The following is a 27,285-nucleotide window of genomic DNA, read 5'->3' as shown; positions in this document are numbered from 1 at the left end:
AAACCTCAGGGCTCCAAACCCCAGGTCGGGCTGCAATCGTGTTGTGCCAACTGGTCGAGCGCCGTGAATTCGCAGCCACGGTGGAAGAAACAGTATATTCTTGCACCGTGTTCACAGCGAGGGGTTCTGTGCCATCTGTGGAGCGCTCGCTCGTACCCTCACGGCTATTTTGGTGAATGCATCTATGCGTTGCAGGCAAGCCAGCGCCACCATATCATTTAGCAAATGTCTTCAGCTAAAAAGTTCATTGGTTCACCCATCGTGTATAGACACTTTATAAACGGTGGGTTCACCCACTACGGCACCTCTTTATTTCTTCGTTTACTCCCTTTTTTATCCCTTCCCGTTGCGGCGCAGTTCGGGTGTCCATCGAGATACGCGAGGCAGTTACAGCGCCATTTCCTTTCCCCAAAAAACAATTTCGAGTTTTCACCTACTGTTCTGGTGCTTTGCGGGTATTTTATTTTGCCTTCAAGCAGATGGTTCACCGACAGCTTGTGTTTGTACCAAGAAAACACGCAGTTTTATTGCAAACGCTCCTCAATGGTTGAAAGAAAACGAATAAAGCGCGTGTAACTTGCGGCTTTTACAGCAGATGGCGCCACCAACCCAGAGGCAAGTGCTTTGTTGAAGACTCGTTGAGATAGGTCTGGGTGCAGCCGGTGGGCACTGAGCTTGCTATCACACCGTGGCTGCTTTAAGGCGGTAACTTGAGCTAGTTTGAAATAACGGTTGTGTACCGACAAAAAAGATTCGAACAGTTATAGTACTGCGCCACCTAACTGCTCGGTTACTGCAGGCTACAAAGGTATTTTATGAAATTGTTAATCAAGTAGTTCAGCTCTCGTTAGAGAGCGAGATCATAAACTTTTAGCGCAATCTCGGGCTCCGGTGTTGATTGTCCTAAGAATAGCTCTCGCAGTAAAAAAGGACATAAAAGCACCCGCACGTCGTTTTTCAGACCTCAGACTTGGGGTGTTTCACGCCGGCTGTATTGTGGCGTTGAGAACTTGTTCGACTGCGCCAGCAGCTGAACTTCATGCTTCAACTTTCCAACCGGGTTTCCACCTGATGCCGCTCAAAAAACTCGCCAGGTGGGAGCGAGGCCCACCTTCTGCGCCGCTCGCCGAAGCAGACTTACTGTTTCGGGACTCCATCAGGGCGCACAGAATTTCTGAAAAGAAGCACGGCTTGTGGTTCTAGAACACGGCAGAATGGTGGTGCATGGCGCCAGTGGCAAGCTGTGGGCATCCGTACTTCCCATCCCTACTGAAAGTTTCCATATGACGATTTTCATGATTCCATACGTTTCCATATGAAATTTTTGGAGTCAATATGGGGCATGTCACTGACTTATGGAAGCACGCAATTGTTATCTTACGGACTCCCTATCACTTCTTGTACATCGTATGGAAATCATATAGAAATTATGCGGATTGCTTATGGACTCTATGCATTAGAGATGAATTTCCATATATTTCTCCATATTTTATGGTCTCTATATTCCCATAATGCCGTACGAGTGGCTTATATGGAAACGTTTCAGCAGGGATGCGCAAGCTCTGTCAAGCACGTTCAAAACAAAGGAAGAAAGATGCCTGCTTTAAAGAGAGACACACGGAGGCAGCCGTGTAACGTTCCAGTTCTTTATTGTCTCGACAACTTCATCAAAAAATAACGAAGCGATAAGTGCTTATGTACAGATTACAAAGATTGCTGTGTTGGTGCATGTCTATAGGTTCGGCTATATTCTCAACGTCTGCATAAAATCTTGATTGAATCGAACGTCGGATGCCCGGAGGGCATACTGGAAGAACCGGCGACGGAAAGGCAACCTGTAAGGTCTTCTAAACCACGTAGTCCACTCTAAAGAGACTACTCGCACATGTTGCAGAAACACTCCACTGTACGCTTTTGGTGTGCGCAAACGAGCTTTCGTGAACATCGTTTGGAATCTAGTCCCCCCAAACTTGCAACCGGGCTCACTGCTTGAACGAAAAGTGCTAATAACATTGGAGCTGAGTCAAAAGTAAATTTAAGGTGGAGGGGACTGCCTCTCCCACTTCTCAAGCAAGAATAAGAGCATACTGAAGCCCATTTTTCGACCTAAAAATTGAAAGAAATACAAATAGGAACCCCTCCCCCTTTCTCACAACAAGAGCACCCCACAAATACGCCCCTGAGCTCGATAATGTGATAAAAGGATGCATTTTATGACCTCTGGTGTTTACCATCAAGCGTCGCCTGCAGTCAGAATCAGTATAAAGGTGATCGGCTTGGCGTCAGCCAGTAAAAGCCGACTACCTTTCCCTGCTATGTCGCTCGCTTGTTCTGCAATAAAAAGTCACGAGGCTGGATCCAAGAGTACAGTTATGCTCACGTATTAGAGCTACTCGTCTAGTATGCTCATTAGCTCACATATGTGCTGTGTCCATGTATTATATATATCACGTATCAATACTTGGCTACAGCAGCTGACGCTGCAAAAAAAAAAATTGTGAGGACACTTTGGCAACTAAAGTGTTGAGAGGCGAAAGCTGAGGACACTATGCCGTGACGACTTCCGGCGGATGTGACGTCACACCGTTTCCGTGGCTGTATCGATACCCAAATTATACATAATTTGGGGGATCTTAAGTGTTAATTATGCTTAATTACACATTTTTACATCTAATTTGGCACAAATCCGACATTTTTCCGCCCATTCTGTGACAATTTTCACTATGCCATGACGACTTCCGGTGGATGTGACGTCACATCGTTCCCGTGGCTATATCGACGTCCTCGCTATTTCGACGCAATTTCGACATTTTTGCCTATAATTAATTAACTAATTAATTTAGTCATAAAACTTGGCTTCTAGTTTCATTTTTTCCTCCTCTCTCTGAAGCAACCATTGGTTTACTTCTTTAGTTCCCGAGTTGCGTGTGACCCGCTTTGTTAACGGACGACAGTATGAGCCATTAAAGGCTTTCGCCTTAATACACGGTTGAATGTCGCACCCATGCCATATTGTGGAGTGAAGTTGCTACGCTGTCAGCGTAGTACCGATCTTAGTAAATTTCTCCCCCTCTATTCTCAATACATGCAGTCGATGTGGCGACCCATTGCTCAGAGTTTTTCCGTTTCCGATTCTTCCAGTCTGCCTCCGCGGTCCGAACGGCGAGACATGTTCCCGTCGCATGCATCTATACATCGGCAGCGCGGGTGGGCATGTCGTCTTAGTAATAACTGTACAATGGTGATAGCGCCATTCTGGGGGGCATCGACGCTTGTATATATATAAAACCCTCTAGAAAGTATAGTATGTATGAGGCAAGAAGGCACGTATGAGATGTCTGAACGGGTTGAACGCGCGAGTGATGAGATTGCGCACCGGGCTTGGGCGGTTGCTGTGACTGGCGCGCGCTGTGTGTGTGTGTGTGTGTGTGTACAAGTACCGCAACTTGCGCTTGTCAACCTTATAGCTGGCCTGTGCGTGCATTCTTTTGCAGGGTGACGCGATCGTGGCGCAAAGCTTCACTAGAATGAACCGCGTATCGGGACATCGGCACCTCCCGCGCTCGCACTGCACACCATTTAGTAAAAAAAAAAGAAAGGATAGCCTTTAAAGCGACACTCGGGACACATTGGGGTTCGTTTATACCGACGAATTATACCTGGTATCGAAAAACAGGATATTTTTGCTGAAAGTGTAAATTTCATAAGCAAGAAAACACCATAATAAGCGAGTGACACATATCGTCGTCACAGGTAGTTTTCACAAGCTAGCTGCGGTGTCGTCGAATACACTTTATTTTCTTTTTTAATTTTTATGGGGCCCGTAAGGTAGATCACTCTTCCAGCCACCTACGGTGAGTAATTATGCTGAGTCTCCGATGCACTCGACCCCAAAGATGACGTCATTATTCGGCTCGAGTTGCGGGAAAAAATATTCGAAGTGAACTACACATACCCGAGAAACAAATTCGTTTACGAACATAGCTACAAAAATCTAAACTATCGAATTTTTACCGACAACGAAAACTTTATGGGAGTTGACCTTGTGACCCTCTAAAGCTGGCTCTGTACAGCGAGTTTAACTTTGCTTTGTTATTATTCGGATTGACAGATCTCCCTCATGCCACGTTGAATTTCCTCGGTGTTAACTTACCTGCGTATCAGACAGCGCAAAGGCGAGGGCCATATCGGACGATACCAGGAAATCGAGAATTTCACTTGCGCTCTAGAAAACAAATATTACTGTCGACAAGGGCGCAAAGTTTGCATGTTTTTTTTCTTTTTGTCAGCATGCAGTCGAACGGGACAACGGCCGAAAGGCCGCTACTATTATATATTCCCCATTTATTGCTCTCTCCAAAGCGGTATATCACCGTCTCACTACCGGGAAACGCGCTGAACAACAACACCTTCTTTCCTTCCTTCCTGTGCCGTTGGTCCCAACCCGTTCATAGAAGTGAAGTTTTACGCTGCAACCAGCACTATAGGCTTGTGATTTGAGTGAGTGAAACGAAGCAGTGGGAAGGTTGTCAACATATTCTGTGAACTTCTTTTCTTACCAGCACACGTTTTATTATTTTTCTGTCCTAGTAGTGGTTCGTAACCTAGACAAGGATTTAAATTCTTTACTGGGATAACTACCGAATGTCGCCTAATAACGAGTCATTGTTTCAGTTCTAGTTTACCTTTGCACTTAATCTTTGATGCCGTTAGAATGTAGGGCAGTAAAACAATTACCTTGATGACTGTCCTCAACCGTAGCGTCCCGGACGCACAAATCAATCAATCAATCAATCGATCAATCAATCAATCAATCAATCAATCAAACAAACAATCAATAAGGATTTAAATTTTTTTAAAGACAACTACCGAATCTCATCTAATAACGACTGATTGTTTTACTTCTAGCTTACCTTTGCCCTTAATCTTAGACGCTGTTCGGACGTAGACAGCTAAAAACAGTCATCTTGATGATTATTCTCAGCCATAGCGTCCAGGACGCAGCAATCAATCGATCAATTCGATCGATCGATCGAGCAATCAATCAATCAATCAATCAATCAATCAATCAATCAATCAATCAATCAATTCGTGCTGATACTTTCTCATGAATACAAAAAAGTTTAGACAAAAATATGTGGACAACCTTCCCAGGGCTTTGCTCTGTCTAATTAAATTATTCTGTTCAGTTTGGAGTGGCAAGCTGCGCAGTGGGCAACGAAAACTGAACGGCCTCGCGCATCTAAAGCCTAAGCAGCCTTCGAGCGAATGCCCTAGAGTGTGCTTGTGCTGGTGAGAGTGACGATATAAGCTGGAATAAAATAGTGACGCTATAAGCAACGCTGCGAAAGGATATAAGTATGCATATTTGCTTGGACCTGTGAGCACGAGAACTGTAAAATGGGACTGTGCTAGGTGACGTGCATATGTGGAATGCAGGCTATATTGCTGCTCGGGCGTCGAGTGGTGCGTGGCTTTAAAAATTGCGTGTGCCTTGAGGAGTGGAGGTGGTTAAGTTAGTGGGCACTATGGTGGTCGGAAACGGCTCTCAAGTGAGCCTCGTGAGGGCACCATTCTGAATTTTTGCTCCCTGTTAGCATCACTCGAGCTCACAACAAAGTGAGACAGTTTGTGTGGTTGCATGCAGATAAGTTATTGCAGTATTCGCGAAGCGCTTGCATGTTTAGGCTACATTCACTAATTCGGCTTGTACTTTAACCTGGATGATGTTTCTTACATGCAGCTTTTCTTTCGTGCAGTAAAGCTGTCTTATTTCATTCAGTTTTTGGTACACAAGTTGTGCGTATTATACTTTTCTAGCTCCATCGCATTATAAGACGCTGTTTTGAGTTGTTTAGATGGCGCATGATTTGGTTTGAAAGCAACTGCGCCGCATAATGCAGCGCTCTGTAAGCCACGGAAGCGGTTAGATACCTAGTATATCCCACGTGACTTCAGTCAAACAAGCTCTGTGGGTAAGCTGCGATGGACCACTGCTGAAATCCTGCATTGAATTACGAGCATTCGAACTACCTTCCCTTCCAACTTCTCATCCTCGACGGTATGTAAGCGTGCAAGAGGGAAACGAAAAGCGCGAAGCCACACCCTTCTAGCGAAGACACTCAAAAACATTCTCGCCTCAGCCGAAGCACGAGCCCTAAAGATGAGCAGCTCACCCGGCAAGCGAAACGATACTGTGATCCCATTCGCCCGCTTTGTTCGAAACGTGCCCAGTGGGCGTTGCAAGTTTCTACATCTACCGCGCGGCTTGGCCGACAGACAGCGTGGCGCTGCTGTCTCCAACGCCGAAACGAGTGTCTTCCCGCTTGCATAGGGGGCGCTACCCGTCCTAGTCAGCGGCGCCTCAACGTTTTGCGCCCCAGCGACACTGGAATCGAGGCACCTTGCCCTAACTCTACTCACAGCTCTTTGCTCATACTAGTTCCGAAACATACGCCCCATGTATCGAAATGTGATGGCCTGATTTGGCCAAAATTTGCAGGAAAGCAGACTGTCGCGACGCCTGCTGGCAGTAATGTTGACTGTTCAAGTTATAAACTGCCAATTGGTTAATTACTGCGGTAGCTCCTGGAAACGAAATAATTAAACAGATACTATAACAAAAATTCAGCGATATGATAGTCTGACAGGGAAATTAGGCTAGAAAATCAGTACATTTAAGCATTGGACTTAATGATGGGGGACGACGGCAGCTCTTGTTTGAAACTCATAGATGGCGCCACAATCTGCTAATTACCGTATGAGTTCAGGATTTCAAACTGGTACAGCGTAGAAGTCTATATAATTTATATTTTGAATAACAGACAGCCTCTAACTGCTACCTTCAAATATGACAGATTGGTTAGAGAAATACAAGTAAAAAACTTTCCCGCCACGGTGGCTTTCACCACAGCCCTAATTCAAAGAACGATCTTCTGACATCGATACATTCTGCTTCAAATGCCCGCAGACAAGCCAGATTTTGAAGCGGAGTTTTGAAACTGGTAGGAGCAAGGACCTGCGGCTCTACCTACAGCTTCTTTGCTTCGCTGTCCGTGCTACGGCGAACAACTAGACGATCACAGTATCTCTTAGTGACCACCGGACGCGATTCCCACGCCCGTGCACTCTGCAGAGGTTTGTCCAGTGGGGCTATTTCGCGACATGTTCGAGCGGAGTTGCGGTGGAAAAAGTGCGTAGTGCTGCACCCCGGCCATTGCTTCCCATTAGCTGGCGCCGGCTTAGTGGTCCCTTTGAGTCTTAACCGCAGCAACCGGGCTTCCCTATGAGACACTCTTCACGCAAGCTCAGAGTGCGGTTGTGATTGCGGTTCCACCGCAGAAATCGTTCATAAGCAATTGACTTCACTGCGTTCGCGATGCACTGGATAAAGTTATCGCATGCGAGAATGCAAGAAAAACGCCGCATCACTCAAAGCACTTGACACCCGTGAGGAGTCAGCCAAGGGCAGGCAGGCTTCAAAGTGCACAACGTAAACGGCCCGCGTTTTGGGAAAATAACCTTGGGGGACACTTAATGCCTATTAAAGTGGAATGCGATAGCATTATAGAACCCCACTGCGGCTACTTTGGCGTAACCAAAGCCAAGAACTGATCCTAACCGGATTTTACAGCCATTTTTTCTTGCTCATCTTTCTTCCTCCATCTGCCTTCTGTTTCTCCTTTCTTCAGTGGCTAGCTGTGGTGACGTCACCAGGTCATGCGACCTCTCTCTACCAATGTTTACATTAATTCTCACCTACCCGGATAGGCAGGTTAAAAAAGCGTCACGAGATCACATGACGTCTCTCGACCAATCAGCGGATTTCGTGAAACACGCCGCCATTTTTTCTGAATGTGGGCTCTAAGGCTACCGCATCAGAAACAGCCTATTCAAGGCTCCGGACTAACACAGAGCGAGGATAGGGAATGCGCCAGTGCCTGTGCATTGGCCTGAGCCGGCGTAAGAAAGGCAATGGAAAATATTTGTGAGAGTTCCTTGAATACGAAACTATGTCGCATGCGCTTTCATCATACAGTGAAACCCAAGGCGGGTTGTAATATTTTCTCCAGTCTGAACACGATTGCACCGACCACGTTCCGCGCCTCGCTCTTAACATGTCGCGTTCTGCGATGTGAACTCATTGCTCAGAGCACATCTTTTGGGTATCAAAAGAGGGAAAGAGTGAAAGTGCGCAAGCTGCACTCAGTGCGGCGGCGCGTTGCGTTAAGAACAGCGCCACGCTTGTGCGCTTTTCCTTTCAGCCTGGCCCGCGTCTGGGTTGGTTCTGCGCGGCGGTGTCGATAGATGAGCCCGAGCGGGACCCGCAATGGCTGAGCTGGGAGACAAGAAGGCACGAAGAGTCTGCTGTTCCGCCTCGGTCACAGTTTTCCCAAGGCCGCCGCCGCTATCTGCACCAGCTTGCGACTGGAGCGCCGCCTACCGCTGCTTCCGGACTGGCCGTTCCTGCGGAAAGACATGCGGACGGAAGTAAATTGGTGTCCGGCAAAGTGTCGCTTGAATCCGAAATCTATCTGAATAATGTTTGCACACATAACAATGAACCTTCCTTGAGAGGTAGTTTAGAGCGGGAACGAAAAACCAGTTAAGAACCAGTTAAGAACCAGTTAAGAAGAGATAGGCCAGTAGTAAAACGGAAAGTTGAGCTAGTTAGTACAGGTGCGCACATAAGTAAAGGGGGCATGTGATTCCGTTCTAAGAGGAATCACGTCTTTTCTGTCGGGAATGAAGAAACATTGTTTGCCCATGTGCAACGCCTGAAAGGTGTCACAAGGCAATAGCCTGTTCCGTTCACTTTTGTCTTCGCCTGTTCATCTATAAACACAAAAACAGCGCTGAGAGAAGAGACGAAGAAGGAAGGGCAAGCACTTGTCCTTTTTTCTGTCGCAGCGCTGTTGTTGTATTCGAAGAGAGAACAGATAAGACAGGCGCTGTGCCGAGTACGGACGCACCTAGGAATGGTTTTTAGCAAGCTTCTTTCCTCTCGTTTCATTTACGCTGTTAAATTACCGTTCGCACGAACGAAGTAACCCAGAAGCCTGTTTTTCTGAGCGAATAGTTCATGATAGAATAAATCGACGCAACCCCACAAACTTCCCTTCATCTTCAGTAGAAAAAATGGCTGAGGCTTAACTTCGTTAAGCCTGCAGAATGCGAAGCATCATCGTGTCGCGTAATTTGGAGGCGCACAACCACAGCGACGGCGCGAGGTGGGCCCCCGTTTCTCCACTGTCGTGACGTCATCAAGTCACGTGGTGTGACGTCATGTATCACGTGATTTGGAGGCGCATAACCACGGTGAAGGGCTGAAGTGGTAGCTAAAGAGTATGCTTCGCATAAAACGGTATGCTGTGATTTATGGCGATAGACAAAACTCTCGCAGGGACACCTAATTCCATTATGAGATGCTGTCCCAAAGGTCGGGATTCGATCCCATGACCTCAGACTCAGCAGCCGAACGCCGTAGCCACTAAGCCACCACAGCGGGCTGGCTGGAGAACTGAAATTGCGTCGTTAAACAAGCTGGGCCAACGACCTAGGCAATCTAACAGCGACAAAGGCTATTCTCCCCGCGTCGCGTGCGTGCGGAGAGACGTACTGCTGCCTGAGCGCGTACTTGTCGACGTGCGTCCAGATGGCGGAGAGCAGAGCCGACACGTCGTCCAGGGCGTACTCCTCCACCATGTCCTGCACGGTGCGGCCCAGCGCGTCCTCCACGGCAAGGTTGGCGCCCCACGACAGCAGAGTGCGGACGCAGTCCGCGTAGTTGCTGCACACAAAAGACGCGCAAGAAGTCAGCGCTTCGGGACTGAAGCAATGAGCTTTTGTATCATCATATGATTATGATCATCAACCTAACTGCATACACTACATGAACAACGTATTTTCCAGTATTCCTCCCAATTAGCCGAGCCGTGTGCCATCTATAGATATACGTCCCTGTAAACTTTCTAATCTCATTCACTCAGCTGACTTCCTGCCACACCCTGCTACACTTGCCTTCTCTTAGAATCCATTCGGCTAGCCGATGGAGCCATACATTATCCTGCCTCTGCATTACATGTCCCGCCCATGCCCATTTCTTCTTCATTTCGACTAGAATGTCAGTAATGCATTCCCCTTTGGGGCCTTTACGGCCGGCAGTAGTGCAAAAATAAGCAACAAAAAACTAACTCGCTTTACTACTTTTTTACCAATTAAAGGTTGAAAGAGAACACATCCCAGTTCTGTGATTTAGAAGCGCAGGCTAACAGGCTTTCCAAAATTAGGGGGCAAGGTATGCTAGTGCAAATATGGACGTCCCCTGAAACGCGAACACTCTAATACACCGTTGTTTCGGTCAGTTTCAGTCCGTGCACTTCTGAAACTATCTGCATGCGTCCGCTAGCGTTGAGACACGTTTTCTTTCTTTCTTTATTTTTTTACGAGCTGTCCCAACCCTCGCCCTTATGGCTGAAGCACTGTTTCATAGCGATCTGAAATCGGATTATGATAGGAATAGCATTACTGGATTATTCACCGAGAAGAAGAAAGAAAATACGAAAGAAAAAAATTTCACTGTCCACCGAGAAGAGAGAGTGTGATGGTGACTTTTCTTCCCTCGAAAAAAGTTCAGGGGGGCACTTTGTTGACCTAAAGTGCGGTGAGGCGGAAGCCTCTAGCGCGGTGTTGCTGCTTGTGTCACTGATGGTTGGTTAAAATGTTAATTAGGTACACAATTGTTTGTGAATCTTAAATGCTGGAGACACTGGAGGGCGTTTGGGAGGCATCCGTCTGATTCGACGCCTTTCTGCGTACACTCTCCAGCGTCCTAGACAAGGAGAACTACATACGCGTTGGCAGGAAGTAGCGTAGCCATTAGCACGCTAGGCTGCGGAACGGAAGAATGGTGGTTCGAATTCCATCGTGCGCAAAGATTCTTCTTTTCTGGTCTGACTAGAAAAAGCGTGACACCTTTGCTGACAACCTTCTGTCGACAACGATAAGGCAGTACAGGCTTTCGCCTTAAAAGTGATTTTCTCTTATGTATTTAATTCCCTCCATCATCCCTTCCCTCACGACGTGGTTTACATGTCCACCAAAAGGTGAGATATTAACTGCCCCCTTCTATCCTCCCCTCAGCTCTGACCCCGATGCTTCACACTGACACTGCCGAAGCCTACTTTTTGCGAAGTTGGCAACACTAATGCGAACACATTAAAAAAAAGTGACAGCGGGGCTCACTTGAGTGCCGCCAAGTGCAGCGGAGTGAATCCGTCGGCAGTGACGTTGTCCACGTCGGCGCCCACCTTCAGCAGAACCTGCAGGAAACGAACGAGAATGGGGCGCACATAAGTCCTCCACGGGGTTCCCTTTATCATACTATGTTGACGGCTGCAGGTCAGCTGGTGTGCATGAAAGTTCACGTCTTGATGACCGACAGCCAAGTGTCAAGTGCATGCACTCTAAGATCAGAATTACGAAATACACGCATCTTTACCTCAAGGCATCCGTTGTGACCGTTCATGGCAGCCAAGTGCATCGCCGTGTAGCTTGTGGGATCGAGAGCAGCCACGTCCGCGCCTTCGGTCGCCAAGTACTGAGCGGTAAAAAGAAATACGCCGTTAGAATTCAACAATAATGCCTTCTTGCGGAATACATTATCCTAATACAAGTTTTTGACTCGCCTTTGCGTTATAATGTCTTTTTTCATTTACGAGTGAACCCTCAGCGGAGCTCAGCTAAACGGCTTAGAGTCGTGGTTTAGCGTTTGCAACGCTTTGAGCTAAAATTTCTGATTTGCGTCGTTCTGCAAATTGAATTTACAGGTTCGCCTTATGGGACAGACAATTTTAGTCTAACGAAGCGCTGAACTAAACTGAGGAGAGTGCAGCGAGCTGTAGGAAGGAAAACGATTGGTGTAACGTTAAGAGACCGCAAGCGAGCAGAGTGGGTGAGGGAAAAAACGTGGGTTAATGACATCCTAGTCGAAATCAAAGAGGGAGAAGTGGGCTTGGGCAGGGCTAAATCTTTATTTATGCCGATCGAGGTTTTCGATAACCAACCTTCGTGAGTCTTGTGGTGAAATTGAGTCTATAGAACACTTTTTCCTTTCCTGCCGGCGGTTCGCTGCTCTCCGTAGAATTTACTTGGAGATCCCTCCGCTCGACTCGGGCTTCCTCTATCTATTCCGATACTCCTATCCTTCGGGGCAAGCGCGAAGGGATATGCCCTGAAAACAGTGTGCGATTATATTCAAGGTTATATAATTTCATCTGGTAGATTCCTCTGCTAAAATGTGAATTCACTACTTTTCCTTTTCCGTATTTTTTGTTTTGTACAAATTCTAGCTCTACGTCCCAAAATTATCAAAATACTCCACTTCTTGTACATGAGTGCGTTTGTATTCGCTAAGCACCCTGGCAGTCTCCCGCCGGTAGGTATGTGCCATTAAGCCTGAGGACATCATCAGCAGCAGCAGCATGCATTGCAAAGGCAACGTAACGGATGATTGTTAAGGGTAATGGAGTTGATTCCAAGAGCAGGCAAGGTTAGGAGAGGACGATAGAAAGTAAGGTGGTCGGATGAGATTAGGAAGTTTGTAGGGATAAGGTGACTGCAGCTGGTACAAGACAGGGCTAATTAGAGATGTAAGAGAGGACTTTGTCCTATAGAGGCGCAGTTAGGCTGATTATGATGATAAACATGCGTCGTGTGTCATATAACCTAAACGCAAACAGATGAAATTCACGCTTGAGTACGCGGTTGACCATGACTTGCACAACACTCCTGTGGATAATAGTGAGTAGTACTGAATTCTCGTAGGTCGATATAAAGATAAGAAATGCGCGACGGCGGACAAGCTGCCCTCACCTTCACAATTTCTGTGTGGCCGTTAGCTGCAGCCAGGTGTATGGGTGTCCAGCCTCTTTCGTCGACAGTTCTGCAAACGAGGAGGAAGCGAACTCTTCTCGCACCACTTTGTTTTCGGGCACTACACGCCACCTTTAACACAGGCGACTGCTATAAGAAAAACTTTGGCGATCTGGTATGCCGTTGAGATAAACAGTCTGAACTAGACTGACCCACGTGTTGTTTACTGGAAACTAGTGGGATGGTGCACAAAACACCTTGTTCGCATGTGACGAAATGACTGACATGCTTTATCGTTCAATAAACCACGAGAATCTTCAAGGAACGTGCAAGAGGGAAAGTTACTTAAACGATTGCCTGAAAGAACATCACGATTACCGATGTGAACAGTTCGGTGAAATTGCACCTCGGTATACTCCGCACAGGCTATGATTCTGAGTCCAGCATGCCCTACATCACAGAAAGAAACACGATAAGCAAGAGCTGCAATAAGGTAACGGGGAAAACTATTGAAGCCGCAGACTTCGCAGCCGTTTTTTGGCAATGCAAACAAAGGAACCAGGGTTCTTAGATCAGGGAAGTGACGCCACTGTTGTCGCCATCGTAGATTGATTGTGTGATTTATAGTGATTTTGTTTGTTTCTTTGTTTGTTTGTTGTCTGTACAATTCATTTCCGTGGCTCAAGCAATAAAATATCAGTTGAACCGCGCGTCTCTTCATTTTGTCACAACCGCCGGTTCGCGCCGTTCATCTCAAAGAGTGCACACTATTAGTAAAGCGGAGCAGACACTGAATGAAGAGCATGCATAGTGACGCTTGCGAAGCGCTCGTTACAGCATACGCATGCCGTGCACTGCGTTCACTATGAGCTTCACCTGACATTCAGAGGTCACGTAACAACCTGCTCAACGTCTGGTGTTCTGACGCGTTTTAAATATTAGTACGGGGTTTTAGCATCATCTGCACAGCATTACCAGCAAATGTAAGGATTGGCTGCCTCGCAGTGCAATTGTAGGATTTGAGTAGAATTTCATTCCCAATGGACGTACGTGTCCTTGCACATGGACTTTGCGTGAAATGAATGCACTGCAGCCGGCTCATTAACTCTAATTTTTGGAAGGTGCTTATTGCTGGACTACTTTCAGCTATAAATGCCCACACAAACTTTGGCTTGCATGTTTAACAGAAGAGGAATCTGTATTATGTACCGACAAAGAGTGAGTGCTGTGTCTAGAGCAATCTTAGCAGACCTGAAAACTCAACGTTACATGCGCATATTCGTACCACAACCACCCTTAAGTAAAGCTTAAAGCCAATTACGATAATATGCAAAAGTACTCACTCCATTCGCTTGGGGTCGCTCTTGAGCAGAAGCTTGATGACGTGGAGGTCCCCCGTTCGCGCCGCCTCGTGGATGCTGAGCCGCGCCACGAATTCGGCCTCGGTCATCTTCGTGTACGAGGGCCCCACGCCGAAGTCTCCTTCGTCGATCTCGGGCTGCGAGGTACGAAGAAAAGCACGCCAACGCATACTGGGTCAGCTTAATTACGCCTTTTCCTCGGGAAAAGGAAACCACTGAGGTGGTACCCATCGCTGGTTGTACTACTTGGACTATGTGTTGAAATTACTATATATTGTCAATTACTCTATATTGTATTGATCTTGTAACGTTGGTGGGACATCAGACCAGTTCGTTTCAAATGTTGAATGTTGTTGAGTCTTTTGTTGGGGAATCAAATTTCAGTTCAATTCAATTCAGTTTGAGTCACACGTTCATTATAACCGGTGGTGCGCTTTGACCATACCAGTCCCGTCTGTCTTCTTTCCCAGAAATAGTGGTAATATACGATGAGATTTTTTTTATACAGTGACACCCTCCCTCCTCTGGATTCATTCTATCGGCCAGCAAGCACTGAACCTAAAGACTTGGCAAAGACCTAACGAACCCAAAGAAGTAAATTTAAGATAATCTCACTCGTGCTGTAAGTCACGCTTTGAGGTCAGGAGCCTTGTGTGAAGCTAACCGTTCGCACATACTCTTGTCTCTTGTCATCACATCGCAGAATACAAAGTATTGCTACGAATCTTACCGGCTTGAGCGGCACTGTTCGCTAGGTTACCCATAGGGAAATGTAAGGAAACTGTTATCAGCTCATTCCGGACGCTGTGAAAGTGGGCCAAGCAAATGTTTCACCCTGCAGGCTGTACATTTCATTACGAACAAAGCATGCATCTTCACCTATGCCTTACTACGGAATAGGCTACATGTCAACTACAACCAGGCAAAGAGGTACGGTTAGCATCTCTATTAAAAAATATCGGCTATGATTTAGGCCTTCCCTCCAATTCTGATCTCTTTAAGGTATTTTCTCTACCTGATTTTGATCGCCTTTTGATGGAAACGATCGTCCTGAAACATTTTTGGCTTAGTGACTATAAGATTCCGTATGTTCCCACACGGTCTCTTCGGCCGAAGGAACCTTTTTGTATTCCCCGACGGTCTACAAGATATGGAAGGCGTTTAAGAGATTATTACGTTCCCTTTCACTTTAACAGGTTACCTCCAAGTGTTCGCCGGGCAAAAACTAAATACAAAATAAAAAAGATGCTGCGATACATTAATTAGAGGGTTTACGACATCATGCATGTGCTTTACCACCTGTCAAGTAAATCTTGTGATTTCATTGGTTACTGCTGTATTTATTGCACTGATCTGAGGTATTGTCATGCCACTTTGGTTTTTCTTCCTTGCGAATTAATCTGATGAGGATTTTTTTTTTCTCGTTCATGTAACATGAGTCTTGTGTCTATTTTGTTCTCACCGTCATACTAATTTGATGTCCGTTATTTTGAATGTGTTATTTTTTTGCCTGTGTGTATGTCTGCGCGGTTCCGCTGCCTGTCGGGCTCTGCCGCTCAAGCCCTATGAGGCTTTGGCAGGCCGGATTTCTGTACATTTTTTTAAATATTTGGCGCAATAAAGTATTATTATTATTATTATTATTATTATTATTATTATTATTATTATTATTATTATTATTATTATTATTATTATTATTATTATTATTATTATTATCTGACAGACCATTTACCTTGGCCGTATGGAGGATGTCGCTGCTGTCGATCTCGATGGTGGGCCTGAGGAACTGGGGTGTCGGCGGCAAGGGTGGTTCGGCAGGCTGTGTGGCTTGAGCTTGGGTTTCGGATTGGCTGCTGCTGCCTTCGGCGAATTCCTCGGGTTCCGCCCCTGCGGCGTCCTCCGCCGTGCACTCGCTGGCTGCGGTCGTCTGCGAAACGTCCTCCGTGTCCAGGGAGCGGAGCTGCTCTTCCGTCTCCGTGGACGTCACCTGCTCGCTCGTCCCGAGCTCGGTCTCCTGCTCTTCCCCCTGTGAATGGATTCCACGTAAAAATGTAAACGGACAAGCTAGTTTCGAAGAAGGTGTAACCTTCAGAATAATGCTATGGGTCACACCCGCTAAGAGATGGGAAGCGGGCGGAATGGGTGAGGGAACAAACGCGGGTTAATGACATCCTAGTCAAAATCGAGAGAAAGAAGTTGGCTTGGGCAGGGCATGTAATGCGACCGTACACTGCAGGGACTGTACACTGCAGCATATTTATCCCTAGCACACGTTTAGTCGGTGATTTGGCAAACTGGGCACAGGCACACACCGTACATATTAACTGTAATTCACGGTGACGAGAAAATTCAAACAGCGCCAGACAACACGACCAGAAAGAGCAGGAGGCAAACACGGCGCTCCTCTTTCTGGTCATGTTGTCTAGCGCTGTTTGAATTTTCTTGTCACCATGGAACAGCCCCGTCCTTCTAGTGTAATTCACGTTCAAATAAGTTCTCTATTCCTCTTGAAACCGGTAACTACAAATCCCGCTTTTCTTTTCTTCAGCTTCGAAATTCTACTTCACTAGCAAAGCTGAAAGTCCCGGGGCATAAGTGAAGACTCAACCTTTGACCTTCGGTCTTGACCTTTCACCTCGAACTTTGACCTTGATCTTGCATGCGGTTCCCTTCGAGGCGGTGCTGCCTCGAGTGCTTTCGCACATCCTACTCGGTTTAACTACGTTGAAACTCTACCGTATTTTATTGGTCCTCATGACGACCGAAGCTTTGTTTCTTTTTTTTCGAAGGCTTCCATCTTACTACGATCCCGCGCGTACCGCACCGTCTAAGGCTCGCGCCTTGACAGTAATCCCACCCCAACGTAGCTAAGTGTATGGAAGCAAACATTAAGAGGAGCAGTACATTTGGATGCCTTACCTAGCTGCGGTAATAAAAAAGAAAGAAGCAATGCTGCACTGAAAATAACCGCAAAAATCGTTTTATGAAGCAGGCAGTACTGTGCGGCCACTTGATGAGACTCGTCTACGACTACGCTCGCCAGCGAGCGTGGTTCGCCTTTCACGCGCTCTGGTCGATGGGTAGCCGGGAGCTCTCGGGAGAAAATCACGCATCTGTTGCGCCAGACCTTGGTCATTACCTAACTCGTATTTCTTGCGCAGCCGCCAGAAGAAGAGAAAATATAGTTCCTACGGTAGGCACCCGAGCGCAGGTTCCGGCCCGGTGGATGACTTCGCATCTCCACTCGTGTGGCTTGCGGTGCAATCCTCAAGATACGACGCATAAAACTTGGTATTCGGGGTATATGAGAAGTCTGGCTGCAGAGTATCTGCCTGTTTCTGTCGTAAAATAGTGGATGGTGTTCCGACAGTTAGTGTGATTAAACTCTTTGACTGTGTAGCGATATCTTGTCCCTTCAGACGTCCGCCTTATTCGTGCCCAGTGCCTCATCTCTGCTGGTTTGCAGTGGACTAGTTCTGTGGCAGGTCTTTTTCATCCTCTCTCCTCCCTCCTGCATCCCAGTGCTTCTTCGTTCCCATTTGATTACCTTCGGCTACGTGATTAGTTTGCAGGACATGGAACTGCACGTGTGTTTTGAGGTGTCCATCCTGTGTTACGCCTTTTCCTAAGCATCAATTCAGGCAAGTTTTATTCCACTACATCGAGGGGAAATCTCGAGATGAAGTAATAAATAACGTGCTTTCAAAACATGAGAATATTGGTGACCATTTTCTCGAGGAAACTAGATAGATTAATGGTCGCGCTAGTAATAAGAATCATATTCGCAAGCATTCATGTTACCTCGAAACTAGTGACCTGAGGGGTACGCCGACCCAGCTAAACTCTAGTTCATTGTACAACCCGATCTATCGCCTCCAACGAGTGTGAAGCTAGGAAAATATATTTTTTTCATCTCACTGAGGGAGTTTCTGTGCCCGTATGTTGCCTGGTTTTTCCAGCCAAATAAATTTAGGTTATTGTTTTCCAAAAGGTGGGTGAGACATCGTGCTCATGCTGGTCCCCATCGTAGCTTACCTCTGCTTCTAGCATCTGAACGTGGGGGATGCTTGTCGGCGGCCAGCTGAACGATGCTGCCTCGGTCTTTGTTTCCAGCTTACTGCGGAAGAAGAAATCACAACCAAGAGGAAATCACAACGCTAAACTACAATCACTAAAACAACAATCACCAAAGCAGCGCGCACTAAAAAAGCACCCACTGTACACTACAGGGAATAAATATGCGCATGAGCACTTGTCAGAATGGTAACACAACGTTTGGAGGCTGCGCCATCATCCTCCCTGGTTAGGTTCACTACAAGAAAAAGGCACTTCCTCACGGTCTCGAATATTAGCCCGATTTTGGGCGAATTTCGGCTGTGTTTCTGTTCCTTTGGAATTCACTCAGTCTGCCCGAAACACTTTGGTTGTCGGTTCTCGACGTTACTTGATGCCGCTCTTAAATTCATTTCCTTCTGTATATTTCACCTATGATATCGTAACAAGACTACGTAAGGGACACCCATTAAAACAAGGCGAACCGCGAGACCACTATTTCTGACCATATCAACAAGATATTAAATGTTTATTTCTGTATTTTCTGAAAAGTATGGGGACAGCAGTCGTTTGTGTACCATAACGTCCACAGGACGTTATGGTCAGGTTAAGTTCAGGGCTTCCGTTAATTAGAATTAATTTTCAGACTTACTGAACGGCCTGAAAAGATCTCACTCAGCGTCAGCACATTTCCAGGCTTTCTCTTAATGGGATCTTTCTGACAAATCAGTCGTCAAGGCCACACAGTGCGGCAGAAGTAGACAGAGCCATGAGCTTGCAGAACAACGTCTGCAGTTCTTTCATGCGTGATGAAAAAATATGCACTACAGTTATTTGCTTTTGACTACAGAGAAACACTGCCTTGTTGTGTTCTGAAATTGAATCAGCGGCCTTTGACTTTCCAGAACAAGCAGCAGCTTAACACGGGGCAGCCAGTAGACATTCGCGAAACAGTTATCAGCGAAGCCGTTGCGCTCTGAATAGAAAAAAAAGCATAGCATTAACCAGGCCAGGCATAGCATGCCGTGGGTTATCTTCTCTCATATATGGCCGTGTTTTCAGTGCATCAAGCCGGAGTGAAGTGCAACGTTTCAATAACAAACACACCCTTCTCTTCCCAGCAATTTCTTTGTGCTTTGTGTCTGCCTTGTGTGGTCTGGCTTGCGTCTGGTGCTTCTCAATATGGTTGTTTTGCTCGCTCATTTGCATGAAGCAGCTGCACAGGAAGTTGTTATTCCGTGTAAAACTAAGATAACCCAGCACAATCTCCCAGTGCTGCCCCTTTTATTTTCTTCTTTCCATGCAAGCAGAAAGCGGCGAAAAAGCCCCACCCTCCTCATACAATCAGGCTTAGAAAATTCCTAGCAAAAGCCCTCCAAGCCATTGGAAAATATGATTGAAATAATGGCTGGAAATTAGGACTGCAGGGCTGCGCACTAAATGATTTCAGAGGGAAGCTAAATTAGGCATTTGCATTAAAGGAAGCAAAGGAAAGCCTATATCATTGGAGCCGCCGCGGTAATCTAGTGTTTATGGTGTTCGGCTGCTGACCTGAAGGACACGGGTTCGATCCCGGCAGCGGCGGTCGCAAATGCTAGAGGCGTGTGTACTGTGTGATGACAGTACACGTTAAATAAAGCTACGTGGTCCAAATTATCCTGAGGTCCCCACTACGGTGTCCCTCATAACCCGAATCACTTTGGGACGTTAAATCCCAGAAACCAACGAAACGAACCAACCTATGTATTGGGATTGGTGGTAAATAACTACGCTTACGCCGCAGGTACTCGGGCTCCGACGATTTCCTTATCCTGCCTGCAAAACGTTGATAATAGAGCCTACAGTGAAGGCCCGACGCCGAGCTGCAGATACAATGCACGCTATCATCGCCCTCGTCCCGGTAACTCGACCCATCTCCGTTACAGCCTATACCTCTGAATCTGGTTTGCTTTCTTTTCGTATAAGAAAACCGACCAATGCCAACATCTTGTCTGCACTTATGTAACACAATCCACCGTGGAGCTACCAAAGCCAGCACGGATGGCGAGCGATAGAGGGAAGCGCAGGAAAGTACCAAGAGCCCTCTACTTCTTTCTTTCTACCTTCTTTCACTCTTTCCTTCATTGATTGTCTTTTTCCTTTGCTTTCTTTGGGCAGTGATAGCGTATATGTCGCCGCTGTTTGAGCTATGGCCTCAGGCTAGTTTCAAGCCCAAATAGACGTATTTATGAAGCCTATATTAAGGGTTCATCATAACTATACTTTTTCATAAAGTATACACCGATTTCCCTCACAGAATACAACGGGTCCCGGAGAAGTCCAAAGAAAATACTCGCAGTGTCACCCCATATCAAATCATGTCCAATATTCTCGGCCAAAAACATTGAAAATTGGAAAATTATTATAGAAATATTAAAGTTAATAGACCATTCTTCTGATATTCAGCGAAATCAATCTTTTAGAGGCTTTTTTTTCTTTATTCGAGTTGTTTGCCATCAGGCATAATGAAAAAGGAAAGAGAGTTATAAAAAGGAGTGCAAACAAGCCTCGCTTAAAAAGCGGCAAAAGTTCGTGATATAGCGATCATCAAACACTTAAGACTGCCATAGAAAACCAATAGGGCACGCTTTTGAAGATAACAAAAACGTTAATAGAAAAAAAATCAAGGCTGCCGTAGGGTGATCTGCGGATGGATTGATTGTTGTAGTGAAATCTTATATGAAAAACTGGCGTTCATAAAAGGTTTCCCGCTCAAAAATGCTTTTGACCAGAATTGTTGGGTACGACTCAGGTGCAGAAAGAGAGCCCCTGAATGCTTCTTCTAGAGCTTCTGTAGGCAGAAACTGACCTGAGATCGACCTCGCCATCGTCCTCCTCCTCGTCGTCGTCTTCGGCCTGCGTCTCGTCCGGGTCGTCCTGGTCGTCGGACACCGAGGCCAGTGCCCCAGACGCCGTAGTGGCTGTGCCTCCGGACGACGATGACGACGACGAGGAAGAAGAAGGCGCGGCGGAAGACGCCTCCGAGCTCTTGCCGCTCCAGCTCGAGTCCTGCTCCTCGGACGACGATGTCTCGCCGTAACCCGTGTCACCGCCTTGGGCGGCCCCGTCTCCCGCTCCGCCGCCCCGGCATCGAGCCGAGGGGCTCCGCGACTTGCCGGGGCTTTGATCCTGTAAGCGAGAGGCCAAGTCTTTGAGAAACAGAGTCGAGAAGGGGTTACCTTCCGCTATGCCACTGTTCTTGCTGGTCAAGATTTATAGCGACAGCTCTATATCAAAAAATCGGTAAAATCATGTCGTTGTCGTCACCGTCGTCCGCTCTTTCCTCCTCTATCTCTTCCCCCTTTCTTTTCTTTCTTGCCCTCTCTCGCCGTCGTCATAGCCCGTCTCCCGCGCTGCTCCTGCCGGGCCGAACACCCCCCTTATATGGATGAATGAGCGATCTTGTGTGACAAAGACCGACGCTACACCCTTACCCTGAGCTACTAGACACTCAGCATGGCATCACCGCTCCTGCGTCGCTGTAATGCGCATTACCACACGGGGTAAGCGTCAAATGCGGTTTTTTTTTTGTTCAAATAGTCGAACATGCATATTTGCTTAAGAAGACGCAAAACATGAGAAGAGCGTGGGTTGTTACTCGTTCTGTCCTCATGTGCGGGACAGTAGGCATTTCTCAGCAAAGATAAAGCAATCTCCGCGAAAACGTCGCCTCATTACGGAAGCCTAGCGCGAATACAACCACTTCGGAAGGGCCAGCCATGAAGAGTAGACTTTTTTGCGAAAGCGTTATAGTTGTCACATCGAAGCCCCGCCGATGTCTTGTGTCATGAACTTCGCGGGGTAGTCAGGTTACGTGATTCTGTGACGTCATTCGGATAAAAACAAGCAACACTCTGGCGCAGATTACAGACTCACACTCTCCCCTCACTCCTTACCCTAGCCCACTATCATCCCTCCTTCCCCAATCCATCATGCGCCCTATGCCCAGAACCCTTCGCCTCCTCCCTCCACATCCTTTCCCTCTGCCCGGCGGACCCTCCCCCGCGGGACCTAGAGAACCTGAAGACCCGGGAGGACTGGGAGCCCCTGCTGCGCTCGGAGGACCCGGCCGTGCATACCATCGCCACCGGCCGGGCTGCCAGTGTTTTGGACCTTAGGAACACAAACACTTGAGTGCAGTGGGGTCGTGCGGGGACCCTGGGGCGTGTCCCGAATTCCTTGTACAATAAAGTTTTTCTCTCTCTCTCTCTGAGGAGCTCCTGAGCAGCGCCCCACGAAAGAGCCCCAGAGTAGTCACCTGTCCTCCCCGTCCCGGCGCCGCCTGGAGTGGCTGGTAGGCAGTGCTGGTGCTGCTGCATCGCAGGGCGAGTCCCCCCGATCCGCTGCTGCTGCTCACCAGGCTGGAGTCTAGGTCCGAGGTGCGGGGGTCCCGCGCGAAGCGCACCGCGTCGCTGCTTGTTCGTCTCCTCGCCAGAGGAGGGCTCGGCTGATCTGCACACGGCAACCCGCGGCAAAGCCTTGAGGATTAGTGGATTCAGCAAACGAATTCGCGTCAAAAAATTAAGCGATTCACGGTACAGTCTCGACATATTAATGCGATAGCATCGTAAGCCTCATCGGGAAAAAAAATGTACCGCCGATCATAAAGTTCGCTGATTTGCAGAACGGAAGTAACGTCACGAGACCGGAAGTGGCGTCACTTCCGGTAAAGCCATCAACAGCTTCTAATGCTATCATTGCCAACACATATTGTAATTAGGCATCCCTGTGAATATTTTGTTCATTTATTTATCTGATAGCCGATACGCCTAAATTAACCCAGTTGTCAGGCTCATTGAAGCTTCTTTTGACATTGCAATTACACGATGAGTCCATCGCCCGTGCTGTTTACATTAGAATGGTGCTAGAGAGATGGCAAGACACGATTCCGTCCCGTATTTTGTACCGATTCTTTTGTAACGATTCATTAACGATGCAAGCAGGTGGCATTGCGAGTATGTTGCTACCCCGATCAGAGCGACGTCAACCCGCGCTGCTTACGTCACCGGGAGCTGCGGCCAATGGTATAGAGGACTAAACTAAGTGAAAGCGAAATGTATCGTTACATAATACGGCGCCTGCTGCTAAGCTATGGCAGCTAGCGCATGCTGAAGTGTACGACTGCAGTGTACAATAACGGAGCTGCCTCGTTTCCATCGCTGCTCACATTTTTGTAGGGGGGATCCGCAGCTTCCCTGCGTTGAGTCGGTTTCGGTGCAAGGGTCTTCCTCCGTCTGCGACGAGTGGTGCCGCAGCAGCCGCCGCCTCAGGTAGTACACCGAGGGCTGCAGACATACATGGTTAATTCATCCAGTCAATCAGTCAAGCGAGAGAGAGGGGGAGAAAAACGGAGAGCGGAATTACAAGGAGGTTAACCAGACATACACGTCCTGTTGTCTACCCTGCACAGTAGGCAGATGATTTAGGGGTGAAAAAAAAAGTACCGGACGATCAGACATCTGATGCGGCAATTCTGCAAAACCTATTAATTACCCTCGATGTTTACTTAGATGCCTTCATTCTAACGAATGTTTTTATTCCAAGTTGAGGCGTCGCACATGGGACAGAATTACGGAGAGTAAAGGTGGGTGGAGTTGGCTCGAGGGTGCCGATGGGCGGGTGGGAAGCCCTCTTAGCTGGGGGGTTGAGTGGTGAGTTTGCTGCAGGGTGGCCCTTCTGGATGCAAGCTGGCTCTCCTACTGCGACTTTGAATTCGATTTTGACGTCGCTTTTTCGTTCCGCTTCTCCGTGGGCTTCTAGTTTATGGAGGCCTTGTGGAGGAGGGAGGTGTACCGGGCGCTTCTGGAGTGTTCAGGTGGGCGGGTAGGTGCTGGGTGGCACTTCTGGAAGGCGAAGGGATGGCGTGAGCGTTGGATCGACGGTGGCGGTGGGTTGTTGGACAGCCATCTGGCTAGGAGTGTGTGGTGCAGACGTGGCTAGAGCGGAGGCTTCTGGAAGGCAGAGGCTACAGAGACACAGAGAGACGTCGGCTTCTTTACATTGCAAGGTTCTCGATGTGTCGAACTGCTCTCACTGCACGAAGAGCAGGTTACCTCTGCACTTAGCTAGCGTCATGGGTAGAATTTTATATTTCATCTTAACTTGTCATATACGTGACGACGACTCCTACGAGGCTGCTATAGGGAAACAGAGCCATGACTATAAAAATGCGAATAGTGTTTGTATGCATCATGCAGGAGCGATGCGTAGTGAGATCTAAGCTTAGTGGCGTCTTGTCGGTCTTCGCCGTTACTGGAACAGGTATGCACACACCATGGAGTTGAAGATGCCAAAACAGCGCCGGTGGTATCTTCAGCTGCATGTGTATAATTGAGCTGAAAAGACAGCTGTCGAGAAACAAAGTGCGGTAGACCAATACAGTCTTTACAATCATAGGGGGCGCTGCCGGACGCCGGAGGTTATCGTGGGTATCATCTGTGCCGTCGTCTGCTGCGATGCACGCTTCGCTTATCGTGCCGTTTGAGAAGTTATTTCATGAAGATGTCTAGGATGTTTAGGTTGAACGTTTTGCGAGAAAATAAAGCCCACGTAGCAGCATGTCGGACTACAAGAGGTTCGGAGTGATTCGGAGCGACACCCAGGTGACTGAGTTCCTGTTAGAAGTATGTCCAGCGTCACAGCCTTTAGTTATCGTGACGTTTTAACAAGATATCGGCTTCGAAATTACTTTAAATATTTTCTATGCTTTTCTCTTCTAAGTGCTCGCGCATGATTACCAAACGACCTCATCCATAGCTGTCCGACGAAATGAGGAAGTAATTTTGGAATGTTTTATTTCCATATGCTTCCATAGGCAAAGCTCCAACCCGGTACTCCAACCTGGGATTCACTCCGGCACGCACATGTTGTTGTGTGTAAGAAATAGATTGGCTTTTAAATTATGGTTATGTTATGGGATGTACTTGGCTCTTGTCAACGAACAACCTCAAATGCCCACTATGAAGTCAAAAAACTACTTTTAGAGTTTCTACTTTTATACACTCCTTTCGGCTGCATCCTGCGCGTTTGCACGCAGCAAACGACATCACGCCACCACATCCTGCTTACGTCACAGATTGGTGTTGGACTTAACGTCACGGCGCGATCTGTTAAAACTTTCGCGTTCGAATTCGGCGAGCAGCACCTACCATGGCGTAGCCGGTGGTTGTCACTGGCGGGTTGGTCGTGGATTCGAACTCCTTCCTACTCGTCTCCGGCAGTGGCTGGTGAGCTCTGGCCGCTGAGCTGGCCCACTCCGACCTCATCGCCCTGTTTCTGCACAGGACAATTAAGGTGGTCTTTGAGTGGGCTTTTGACGAGTGTAGCTCGTCAGCCGTATTGGCAGCGACGCATGGGCACGTCGTGGACTAAAACTGTGGCTACTTTAGATACGGCAAGCACTCGCGAAATTTTCTCGAAACCAATCACGGGTGATCTTGTATGCGGTGGTCCGCTAATGAAATGAATTCTGAGTTGGTGGAATACAGCAGTTCTATTTTGTTTTATTCGACGTGCCTTTCTTTTTTTGACCCTCTTCGTGATTGCCTGAAGCAACGGCACCCTCAGTGTTCTTTTCTCTGCAAAGGCTCAAGCCCGGCAGTGGTCGCGGCGTCGAGTCACTTGAACAGATAGCAAAAAAAAGGGAAAAAACGACGAATAGAATAAAAATGGAATGGTTGTATAACACACCACGTATGGTGAGTTTGTTCAGTTCAGTGATATGCAATTTTTTTTTCGGATGCACGTTAAAAGGAATTTGTGAAGAAAAATCTATCGGAATAACCTTCACCGGTCCCATGATGGATCATGACCTTGAGTTAGATAATAATGAAGTCAGGGAAAGAAGATTCAAAGAGCGGCAACAGAATTGTGAACTTGTCCCTGCGTGGCCACCGTGCATTTTATTTTTGGTTCACCTTTTTTGAATGTGGTTTTCACTAACCAGTCTTATTTTAATTTAATTTGTGTTAGGAGTCATGTGCAACATGTCTCTTTTTTAGTTCCTGCTTTGCACAAAAGGGTATATCGTCATCGCCATTCACAGAGCGTTAAGTGCAGGACAAAGGCATGTCCTATTTATCTACTTGTTATCCCCTGAAAATTCCTAATGTAATCTATCTGTGTGAATTTCTTCCTTCACGGCTTCGTTTTACATACTTTGGTGTCCTCTCTGTTACCCTATCAGACCTATCCGCAGCGCTGGATATAGTCCACAAATTACCTTCTTCTAGAGGAAGAGGTGCTGCTTGCGGACTCGGACGAGTCTCGACTCGACTCATGGTTCTGCGAGAGAAAGGAAATAGTTTAGAACAACTAATGGCGCCATTTCTCGTGATTTTTTAAAAATATGGACTGCGCTGATGATTAACCAGCTGGACAATCAAGCAAGAAGAGGGAATGGTGTTTACTCTAAGCTCATTCGATGGACCACATTAAGCCTAAGCAAAGTTGCGACCACAGGTGCTCACCCTTCCGGAGATCGGCGATCTCCTGGCGGTGCGTATCTTGAGGCGGGGCACGCTGTTGCTTCTCTGGAAAGGGGCGAGAAAGGCAAAGATTAGATAAGAGAAAAAAACTAGCAGTGGTTTAGCTCTGGTTAAACCTGGAGGATTGCGAAAGCAACGAGGAGAGAGAGAGAGGCGATGGAGAGCGCGCGGCAGCGGCCCCGGCACGCTAGCTATGCGCCGCTACTACGCATGCGCAACTGGCGAGTGCGGCGGCGACACCTCTGAGTCACCCGCGCAGCGACGGCGGCGGCGCGCCAGTTGTGCGCCGTGTGACGTCACTGCTCCTCGCGCATGCGCAGTATGGCCTTTCCTCGGCTCCGCGACATGGCTCGGCGACTAGCGTAGTGTTGCTTTCGCAACAAAAAGCGTCGGCTCGGAGAAGCGCTGCTTACGAGAAATGGTATCCTGGAAATTTCACTCTTACGCGGCATTTCTCTAGTGGCGCGAACCAG

The 27,285-nt window shown here is 47.5% G+C and overlaps 1 protein-coding gene across 1 annotated transcript; it reads right to left on the bottom strand.

The window, feature by feature from the left end:
- Positions 1-1,662: 1,662 nt before the first annotated feature.
- LOC149358175 (uncharacterized) lies at positions 1,663-26,851 on the bottom strand. The gene is made up of 14 exons (XM_089585094.1): positions 26,795-26,851; positions 26,548-26,609; positions 25,475-25,601; positions 23,494-23,611; positions 22,585-22,778; positions 21,136-21,455; positions 18,270-18,351; positions 15,967-16,260; positions 14,217-14,371; positions 12,874-12,943; positions 11,501-11,599; positions 11,245-11,321; positions 9,638-9,790; positions 1,663-8,466 (listed from the first exon to the last, which is right to left on the bottom strand). Exons 3-14 carry the CDS (start codon positions 25,589-25,591, stop codon positions 8,382-8,384), a joined length of 1,764 nt encoding a protein of 587 aa, XP_089441220.1. The 5' UTR covers positions 25,592-25,601; positions 26,548-26,609; positions 26,795-26,851; the 3' UTR covers positions 1,663-8,381.
- Between the last annotated feature and the right edge of the window lie 434 nt (positions 26,852-27,285).

This window comes from Amblyomma mixtum, chromosome 3 (genome assembly GCF_055824585.1).
Source record: "Amblyomma mixtum isolate Tamu chromosome 3, ASM5582458v1, whole genome shotgun sequence".
Lineage (NCBI taxonomy): Eukaryota > Metazoa > Arthropoda > Arachnida > Ixodida > Ixodidae > Amblyomma > Amblyomma mixtum.
The sequence above is the reverse complement of the archived record's forward strand: the minus strand, read 5'-3'. Positions and strand labels throughout refer to the sequence as shown.

Bases quoted from the DNA above. Each gene is read 5' to 3' on its own strand.
- LOC149358175 (XM_089585094.1), bottom strand. From the start codon at position 25,591: ATGAGGTCGGAGTGGGCCAGCTCAGCGGCCAGAGCTCACCAGCCACTG. The intron at 11,322-11,500 runs GTAAAGATGCGT...CGTTTCCTGCAG, and splicing joins GTCACAACGGATGCCTTGAG to GTTCTGCTGAAGGTGGGCGC. The intron at 8,467-9,637 runs GTACGCGCTCAG...GTCTTTCCGCAG, and splicing joins ATCTGGACGCACGTCGACAA to GAACGGCCAGTCCGGAAGCA.